Genomic DNA, 10446 nt, shown 5'->3' with positions numbered 1-10446 from the left:
CAAAGGCAGGTTTTGGCAACGGTTTTTTTGAAAAAACCGTTGCCAAAAGGTAGGGAGGGGGAAAAGCAAAATTCACTAACATTACAGGGGTGAATTACTATTAACCCAATAAATATTTACTAATTTCAGATAATACACAAATTAGAAATAAATTTATATATTTAATCAAATAGAATTAAATTAAATTATATTTAATTGAAATTAAATAACACATAAATAAATATTTAGTTATTTCAAACTAATTCGAATTAAATAATAATTAATTTAATAGTTATTCAATTAATTATTAAAATATGTAATCAATTTAAATTAAATAATCAATTAATTTTTAAAATTGTTTAGTTATTTCAAACTAAATAGTTATCAATTAGTTTAATAGTAATTCTATTAAATATTTATTTATTTATTTCTATATTAAATGGTTGAACATTAAAATTCTATTGAATTTAACAATAAACCATCAACACCTAATATTTTTTAAAAAGATTTAACCATTTGATCGGATTAAAATAGATCAAATGGTTGAACATTAAAATTCTATTGAATTTAATAATAAACCACCAACACCTAATATTTGTTTGACATTTCATCATCTTCTTTCAACTTCTCTTTCTTCATCTTAATCCTCGCATTAAACATTCATATTAAAACCTAAAAAATTACAAAATAAACTCGAAAAATTATATCTTACTCCATCTAAAAATTAAAACAAAATAGCATCAGTGAAAAGTAGGATTGGAATTAGACTATGCCGAGTTAGACTTTATCAAGTTTGAGTCTGACCTTTTGAAAATTTCAAAGCTTAAATTTGGCCTACGGCTTATCATATGCTTATTTTTAGGTTTGAGTCTGCCTTTTCAAAAGTCTGATTAGCCTACATAAAAGTCTATGTTATTCGAACATTTGTAAATAAGAAATTCAACTAAAATTTAAATAGACTAAGAAATTCATGATCAACGAATCTAAATCTTTATTTACATTGATTTATTCAAGTTTACCTATTAACATAAGATGGAGATAATATTTATTTAAGATAACTTATTAAAATAATTTTTTCTATATTTTTATAAAAATATTTAACTTATTTTTCTAAAATTTTCAAGATAACAAAATTTTATATTTGTATTTTAATTCAAAGTACAAATATAATAATAATAATAATAATAATAATAATAATAATAATAATAATAATAATAACAAAATTATTTGTATTTATTTAATAGGTATGTGATAGACTTAAAAGATTTTTTAATAATTTATGGCCTAATCTTTTTTAATTAAATAGACTTAAAAAATAGTCTAATTTTTTAATGAAGTTCAGTTAATCTAAGCCTATATAGACAAAATCGTAACCCAAGGCTGGTTTATTTCCACCGTGGTGAAAAAGGCAAAATAATATGGCACGCCTAATTAGAACTTAATTTTATCGCCTAAAACAACAGTTTCCCGCAAATCTAAATAGGAATGCCACGCTAGCAATCCGTGTCTCGTTTTCTGAACCAATCAGCTTAGAGTGCTGGGTCCTATATAATAAAATCCCACTTTTCTCAGTCTTCACTTTTCTCGCTCTCTCAAATCTAATTTTCAATTCAAAGGTTTTTAGGGTTTCTCTTTTTTCCATCAATTGAAAATGAGTTCCACTGCTACCACCAAGGGCGGAAGAGGCAAGCCAAAGGCCTCCAAATCTGTTTCAAGATCATCAAAGGCCGGTCTTCAATTTCCAGTTGGTAGAATTGCAAGATTCTTGAAGGCCGGAAAATACGCCGAACGAGTTGGTGCTGGTGCTCCCGTCTACCTCTCTGCCGTTCTCGAATATCTCGCCGCTGAGGTATGATTCCTTCTGGTTTAATTCTATGGAACTTGATTGAATTTTGTTTTGAATTTTAGGGTTTTTCTGATGTATTTGAAAATTGGAATCTCTAATTTTTAATTATTTGTGATTTAGGTTTTGGAATTGGCTGGTAATGCTGCCAGAGACAACAAGAAGACTCGTATTGTCCCAAGGCACATTCAGCTTGCTGTTAGGAACGATGAAGAACTTAGCAAGCTATTGGGAACTGTAACCATTGCTAATGGTGGTGTATTGCCCAATATTCATAATACTTTGCTCCCTAAGAAGGCTGGAAAGGGACAAGGAGAAATTGGATCTGCTTCTCAAGAATTTTAGGGTTTCCGTGCTTCTCGTTGGGTAGTCTTAGTCTGTTTTTGGCTCTATATCATATGTAATTTTACCAAATATTATTTCTTATAAAAATTGAGGGTCTATTCAAAATTTTCATTATCGGTTTATCCTGAACATCCTTATTATTCAGATTGCATAAACATATGTGGCCGCTAAATCAGTTAAATTTCAAACAGTTTTGCTTTTAGGCGAGCCTTAACAAGTATAACATTGTTTTGTCAATCCACTGTGACATATTCACAAATGATATGGGAGAGCTTTATGAATAATGATGTCATAAGTGATATGTGAGAGCTTTATGAATAATGATATCCCTAGTATGCTATGATGCACGTGAAGACACAATGATACCACGACTAGTGTATTGATACCCCATGGATATAATATATGGTGAAGCGATATCTCAAAGGGTGTAATGATATTTGAGTTGTAAGGGAGACACATTTAGGCTTTGTTTGGTTTGATGGAATTGGATGGAGTGGAATAAAATGATATTTCATTGTTTGGATAATTTAAAAACGGATGGAGCGGAACGGAAAGGAGTGGTATGGATTTCATTCCATCACTTACCACCATATTCCTTCCCCTCCGATTTGGGTGGAATGAACAATTTGTCTTATTCCGTCTTAAATTTTCCAAACAATGGAATGATATCTTCATTCCGTTCCATTCCACTCCATCCCACCCCACTCCACACTATTCCGCTCCGTTTATTTCGTGATATCCAAACATAGTCTTAGTAAATAAGACACCTCCTTAAAAATATGCGCTTGTAGGTAAAAAAGAGTGACACCTTACTACTTTATTGATGTTTCTCATGGCACCACTAGAGGGTTCTACCTCCTTGCAACACTGTGCTTTGCTGCAAACTTTTAGATGTGAGCCATTTCACTAGCTTCATCAAACATATTTGTAACAAATTTGAGGTATGTCTCGTTTTCTTTAATTCATTAAGGAAACGTATAGTAAGTACAATGCTTATAAGTAAGATGGGAGATCTGGAAGAGTGAGGTGCTGTGTTGCAAGGGAACCAGATTCTCTAACTTCCTTTCCTCTAACTTCTCTTAACTTTAGGCTTATTTCATGAGAGAGAAATGAAAAAGAGGTAGAAAAATGGAGAGAAAATTGATGAGAAAGACTTGTTATTAGAGAGAGATAGAGTGAAAGGTAGGGTGCAGTTCCCTCAATAAAGTCAGAGGATCCACACCCGTGTTGCAATACCATAGTAACTCTAGTTCTTGTAGGCATGATCTTTAAATATAGATCAATAAATGAGGTTGAGATATAAAAGGAGTAGTATAATAATGCTAATGACAAATTAAAAACATGAATACCTTTTACTACTATTTAGGCCATATACTTTTTGTTTTATAGAGTTTTTTCTTGATCCCATATAGGATAAATTTGTTGGCGGACTTGGTTTGGCCATTCGTTTAACGGTTCTTGACCAAAATGAAATTGGTTTGAATGATCGGTTGATGGAAAAATTCACATGTTATGGAGTTGATGAGTTGAGTCCTGTTATTTGAGATTATGCATTTTGGTAAACTAAATTTGCAAATTATTTGTTTCAAGTAAAAGCGACTTACTTTTTATACTGTGATCTTCAACATTGCTTATGCTTCAATACATTTAGAGCATGTTTGGATTGGCGGTGGACAGAATTGATTTTAGAAGAATTGAGTTTAATAGAATTGATTATATCATAATTGAGTTTAGCAGAATCGATTTATGTTTGGATACATTTAGGTAAAAGTGAGTTGAATAATAAATTAGAGTGTAAAAATCATCCAAAATCAATTCTAGAGACATAAGCTACAAATTCTATCTTTAAGTAGAGACGGAATCAATTATACTTCTACCTAATCAAACATCTTAAAATTACTCAGAATCAATTCTACACCTCTAAAATTGTTTTAGGCCTTTCAAAAAGTCAAACCAAACATACACTTAGTAAAATAGTCCACACCAACAAGTAAGAATTTCAATTGTCTCGACGCAAAGGGAAAATGTCCCTAGGATGTCCACACATCAATGATAAAATGGCCATAGTGATGTCCACTCAATTTTTCAATCTATGTTTTGGAGTTGGCTGGGAATGCTGCAAAGGATAACAAGAAGACTCGTATTGTTCCAAGGCACATTCAACTTGCTGTAAGGAATGATGAAGAACTTAGCAAGCTTTTAGGAACTATGACCATTAATATTCACAACACTTTGCTCCCTAAGAACGTTGGAAAGGGAAAAGGAGAAATTGGATCTGTTTCTCAAGAATTTTAGGGTTTCTCTACTTCTTTTATGTAGTCATAGTTTTACTTTCCAGAATATTATATGTGTTTTACAAACATAATTTTTTTTCTTAAGGATATTGAAAGTTAATTCTAAACGGTGAAATTCTGCCAATGTACAATCTTAGAAATAATTTGGCTGAATGAACGTCTAACTTAATTGAATATCAAAATAAACTCATATGCGAATGTCTCTTTCTAAAGTTTCATTATTGTTTAATTTATATCACAAACTTAGATTGGCATTAATTTATGAATTCAGACTTAATATTTTTGCAGAGTGAGGAAAAATAGTAGAAAATGTTTCATTGACGGAGAGAAGCTAATTAAGAAAAAGATGAGTTCTTAGTATTACCTATGGTTTTTTTTTTGTTTACAAAGAGGGCCAAAGGCCCAAAAACACGAAAAAATACACCGACACAACCCTCACATGAGGAACACCACAAGAATCCTCCAATAATTGCCTAATAATGCAGTCAGAGGCTGTACTAAAACAGATAAATTCAGGACACGGACTGCATCCAATTCCCGCAAGCACGTCAGCACATTTGTTAGTTTCTTTATAAGAATGTAACACACGAACAACTTCGAACGTTAACAAGCACTTCCTAATCTGAGCAATAATAGCCAGACTCTTCCTATCTTTAGAACTTCCTTCATCTATTGTCTGCACAACCATGGTGGAATCAACATTTACCTCAACCTTACGGAACCCAAGAAACAGCGAAAGCTTAAGCCCTTCGAACATGCCCCACAACTCCGCCAGAAAAATGTTACAATATCTTAAGTACTTTGAGAATCCCCCTAACCAGACACCATCCTTGTTTCTGATTAACCCCCCGCAACCAGCCTCCGAATTAGACTTGCACGCATCATTCGTATTCAACTTCACCCACCCCACGCTAGGGGGCCTCCAGGACAGGATCTTAGAAACTTGAATACAGTCCATAACTGTTCTATTTATCCGCATCGCATCCGTGTATTCTTTACATTTCATACCAACAAAATTTCCAGGATCAAAAGGCCGGACAAACACCTCTCCATGCTCCTCTTTGTTACTCCAAAACCAATTATAGTAGCTAGTTGTAGCCCAAATCTCTTTCCAATCTGAATTGACACTATTCGGGGGACTCAAGTTCACTAGAAACCAATCTCCATCTGCACATCCTGCCTGCAGAAAGTAGTCAACAAATTCCTCAGAACCAAATTCTTCCATGAATGCATGGCTTTGGGGCAGTCTCGGATAATATGCAAACTCGTCTCCCGCAGGTGCCCACACAACTTACAGACTGTAGATCCCAATCCACGCTTGCTCTTGTTATAATTAGTCAATACTCTATCGTGGAAGAACCTCCACATAAAATACTGAATCCGCTATGGCACCTTCAGCGACCAAAGCCTAGACCACACATCGTTACACTGCTGATCACCAATATTCATCAACTCCTCATACATAATCTTGACAGAGTACGACCCATATTCGGTTCCAACCATAATAAATTTGTCGTCACCGTGATCAATGCAAGGCGGAAGAATGGAACGCATTTTCAAAAGCAACTCCTTCGGCATCCAATCCTGTAAAATTTCCCAATTCCACATACCATTATTAGTCACCAAGTCTTTCACTTTCGCTCCCGGCAGCGCCGCTGGAATCTGGACATCAAGATTATCAATACAAACACCAGGGGTAAACCAACTGCCTCTCCAAGCTTCGACAGTGGAACCACTTCCTATGCTCCACATTCCTGTATCTGCAATAAGCGGCATCATGTTGTATAACGCCTTCCATAGACTTGAATTCGTGCTCCTGATTTTGTAATTATTTTGATCCTTTTTATCGAGATAGATACCACGGAGAACTCTGCACCACAAATCATTAGAGTTGCTGACCAACTTCCAGATGAGTTTCAATAAGCATGCTTTATTCATGTTTTCTAAATCTCTCATCCCTAATCCTCCAAGATGTTTAGGTTTAGTGATTGTTTCCCAATTAACTGTGTGGAGTTTCTTTTTGTCGGGCGTATACCCCCAAATGAAGTTACGTTGCAGCCTTTGAATTTCATCAATACACGCTATCGGAAGAGCATTAGTCATTATAGCATACGCCGGGATAACTTCAATAATGCTTTTCGCCAAAGTAACTCTACTTGCAAAAGATAAAATGTTAGTTTGCCAATTTGTTAGCCTTCTTTCCACCTACTCCATGAGATACTGAAAGTCATTCTTCCTCAGATTTCTCCCACTCAACGGCACGCCAAGATATTTCCCAAACGGCTCCGTCTCCCTGAATTTAGAAACTTGCACCAGCTTAGATTTAATGTTGCGTGGCACATTCTTTTAGAAAAGAATGTTAGATTTCTCCTTGCTAACCTCCTGTCCTGACAACTGACAAAACTTATCAAACGTTTTAAGGACACACGATAACTGATTCTTGTTGGCTTCTCCAAACAGTAACAAATCATCGACAAACATGAGATGTGAAATCTTACACCCATGTTTTCCCATTTGAATTACACTCCAATTCTTAGCCCGAACTTCCTGCTCGATCAGATGGGACAGCTTGTCCATATACAACACAAAAATATAGGGATAAAAAGAATCCCCTTGACGGATGCCACGATGTGGACGAAAGAACTCACCTCTAGCTCCATGCCATTTGACATTCGTTTGGACACTCGAAGCAGCGTGCATAATCACATTTATCATGGCTGCTGGAAGCTTAATTTCCATGAGCACGTGCCAAATAAAACCCCAATTAAGCTTATCATAAGCTTTAGAAAGATCAATTTTAATGGCAAACTGTCCTTTCTTTCCTTTTCTCTTATGAAACATATTCATAACTTCTTTGGCTATAATAACATTCCCATGGATAGATCTGCCAGGAACAAACCTGGTTTGGAAAGGGGAGATAAGAGTATTCATGCAACTTTTCAATCTTTCAACAATAATCTTACTTACAATCTTATAATTGGTGTTACACAACGATATTGGCCGAAACTGCGTAACAAACTGAGGATGATCCACCTTCGCAATTAAACAAATATCGGTCATAATGACATCTCCTATCTTCGCAGGGTTGCACCAAACCTCTTTGACAAAATCGCAAATTGTCCTGCCTATAATATCCCAAGACTTTTGGTAATAGCCAGCTGGATATCCATCTGGACCCGGTGCCTTCCACGGTTTCGTGTCAAACAAGGCCTTTCTAACTTCTGCATCCTTTACTGGCTCAGCAAGCTTCTGAATATCAGCTTCACTCAGGCTCGGGAACGAGATCACGAAATTCTTTTTATCCTTCCAGTCGTATTTCAAAGTAAACAGGTTTTTATAGAAATTGCTCACAAGATCATGCAACTTCTCTTTATCCTCAATTCAACTGTCATCATCATCTTTAAGCATTGTAATCTTATTCATTCTCCTTCTGTTAATAGCTTTAAGATGATAATACCGCGTGTTACGGTCACCATCCGCAAGCCATTGCGTTCTAGACCTTTGGAACCACATTAACTCTTCCTTTTTAAGAATGTTGCTCAATTCTAATTGCAAGCTCTTCTCTAATTTGATCAAACCCACTGCATTGAAGTTTCGCTGTAGAGAAATCTGCACACCATTAAGCCTAGCCATAATTTCTTTTTTCCTGCCAATGACTTGATCAAAAGTGTGGATTTTCCAACTCTGAATTTTATTCTTAACATTCTGCAGATTAGCATGCAAATTCTCTCCTTCCTTCCAAGTATTGCCTAGCATAACTGCGTAATCGGTATCCGTCATCCAAGCACTATCTAATTTGAACGTACGCGGCACCTTCTGTTGCAAACACACCTTAGTAGTTATAAGGAGAGGATGATGGTCAGAGAAATATACCCTCGTGAGGAACTTGGCTTGAGCATCTGGGAACTCCACCCTCCACTCCTCATTACTCAAAATTCTGTCTAGCTTCTCGTAAATGCACTGACCGTCGTGGATCCAACAACGACCCTCTCCATGTATATTTAGGTCCCGCAGTCTCCAAGTGAACCAGCTTGCAGTTATTTATTTTGTCCATAAACAGCTTGCACTTTCGATGAGAAACAGGTGCACCTCCCTTCTTATCCAAACTACTAGCCACATCATTAAAATCACCAGCCAAGAGCCACGGTTCCGTCATGTCTTTAGACAGGCTGCAGATTTTATCCCAAAGGATACCTCTAATACTATCATTTGGGCTAGCATAAATAGCGGTAAATAACCATTCCTTTACAACATGTTCTTTTATCCGACAATGAATAAATTGTGTCTCCTTATGCAAGAGATTAACCACCATCTTGTCTGCCTTCCAAGCTACACAAATGCCTCCTGAATAGCCAACATTCTTCATACTGATGCAGTCATCAAACCCCAATCTTTTCATAGGTTTAGTAAGCTTACTAGGGTCACTCCTTGTTTCAATCACAACATACAGGTCATGCTTGTACAAATCCATATATTGTTTACTGTATCTGTAGAAAGCCTTACTAGCCGCACCCCGACAATTCCAAACAAGCAACTTTATATGAGTGTTCATCATAAAACACGATTCAGAAAAGACATAACCAGCACTAAAAGGAACAACACCTCAAAGCTTGATGCTCTTCCCGTCCACTGAAATTTCCTATTGGGCGAAGTCTATATTATGGACAACAATAGCTTCCTCCTTAATACCTTCCAAGCACATATCTTGATTGTCTTCGCCGCCTGAATTGCGCAATAAACCTGATTGGTTTATTCCCACTGGATCTGGGGGTCTACTTCCATTCACGTCATACTTGAAACCATATTCATTGCCTTGTTTGTTTCTGTCCACCATTACCATTTTAACACTTCTATCACTATTCACGTACTCCTTCTTTGCATGCTCATGACTTCCCAATTTTGGCTCTATTCTCTCTCTTCTGGTGATATTAAATAACTCATTTTGGTGGCTATCCTCGTGATTTCTGCATGCTGTCCTTTCCCACGTATTTTCTGCTTCTTTAGTCATACTTCCCACTTTCTTCTGTTTGAATTTCAGCTTTCCACGTGTCGCCAGATTGTTATTCTTCTTGCTATTTCCTACTTTAATCTTGCTACGTGTAGTCCTTCTTTTGTTTTCCTCATTGGGATTATTTCCTTCGTGCAGGCCCTCTATACTATTATTAGATTTTCCTCTATTAAGATCCAACCTATTTAAAGAAAGATCCAAGCCATTATTATTTTCCCTGCTGTCGTCCTCCTCGTCATTATGTTCATAACACCATGCTTTGAAATCTCCATAACTACTACATTTAATTCGAAATCATTCTGCTTTTGGTTTGCCTTTAAGGCTGTATTACAACACTCTAAAGTGAATTCTTCATCATAAGTGTTAATCAAGTCCATCTGGTGTTGATTGACCACAATGAGAGACTGTCAAGACTAGAGTATATTGTTCTACTATCTTCTCGTTAGTGCGATTGCAGAAAATTTCAAGCCTTTCTTTCGTATACCTTTTCTCCCATGTCATTGTAACATGTTCGTTTGCTCATCAAGATGCATTATTGCTTCTATCTCTCGCTTACAAGGCTGAGACCTTGCTTATCGTGTACAACAATGACTTTTCAGTGGTAGTAAAAGAGGATTATTGGCCTGCATATGAAGGGGAAATTGTTTGGCACATCGACAAATGTGAAGGAAGAAAAATGATCGTCCCAAAAGCAAGCGTATTACAACTGAAATGGACACGACTAACAAGCTAGAAAGAAAAATGTGGTATATGCCGTCATGTCGGACACACACGAAAAATTGTTCCACCCATGTTACAAGCTCAACAACATAAAAATTGTATGGACACTTGGTAATTTATTTTTAGATCTGAATTGAACTTTTTTTCATTAAGCATGTTAATTACAACAAACTAAACCCTTCTTAGATAAACTTAGCAAACACGTCAAAATATCTAAGAATTCTAACTATGAAAACAATTTCATGTAATCCATGCAT

General features: G+C 35.9%; 2 protein-coding genes across 2 annotated transcripts; one reads left to right on the top strand and one right to left on the bottom strand.

The window, feature by feature from the left end:
- Nucleotides 1-1552: 1552 nt before the first annotated feature.
- LOC131626132 (histone H2AX-like) lies at nucleotides 1553-2278 on the top strand. The gene is made up of 2 exons (XM_058896958.1): nucleotides 1553-1828; nucleotides 1946-2278. The coding sequence occupies exons 1-2, from the start codon at nucleotides 1631-1633 to the stop codon at nucleotides 2165-2167; spliced, it is 420 nt and encodes a 139-aa protein (XP_058752941.1). The 5' UTR covers nucleotides 1553-1630; the 3' UTR covers nucleotides 2168-2278.
- Nucleotides 2279-8386: 6108 nt separating this feature from the next.
- On the bottom strand, nucleotides 8387-9013 carry LOC131626114 (uncharacterized). The gene has a single exon (XM_058896933.1). It carries the CDS (start codon nucleotides 9011-9013, stop codon nucleotides 8387-8389), a length of 627 nt encoding a protein of 208 aa, XP_058752916.1.
- Between the last annotated feature and the right edge of the window lie 1433 nt (nucleotides 9014-10446).

This window comes from Vicia villosa, unplaced genomic scaffold (assembly GCF_029867415.1).
Source record: "Vicia villosa cultivar HV-30 ecotype Madison, WI unplaced genomic scaffold, Vvil1.0 ctg.000262F_1_1_1, whole genome shotgun sequence".
Lineage (NCBI taxonomy): Eukaryota > Viridiplantae > Streptophyta > Magnoliopsida > Fabales > Fabaceae > Vicia > Vicia villosa.
Note: the sequence above shows the minus strand (reverse complement) of the source record. Positions and strands in the feature narration are given on the sequence as shown.

What these genes read in the sequence shown, in the direction of transcription:
- LOC131626132 (XM_058896958.1), top strand. Translation starts at nt 1,631, where the DNA reads ATGAGTTCCACTGCTACCACCAAGGGCGGAAGAGGCAAGCCAAAGGCC. An exon ending in TCGAATATCTCGCCGCTGAG is followed by an intron (nt 1,829 to 1,945) that starts GTATGATTCCTT and finishes TTTGTGATTTAG; the next exon opens with GTTTTGGAATTGGCTGGTAA.
- LOC131626114 (XM_058896933.1), bottom strand. Translation starts at nt 9,013, where the DNA reads ATGAACACTCATATAAAGTTGCTTGTTTGGAATTGTCGGGGTGCGGCT.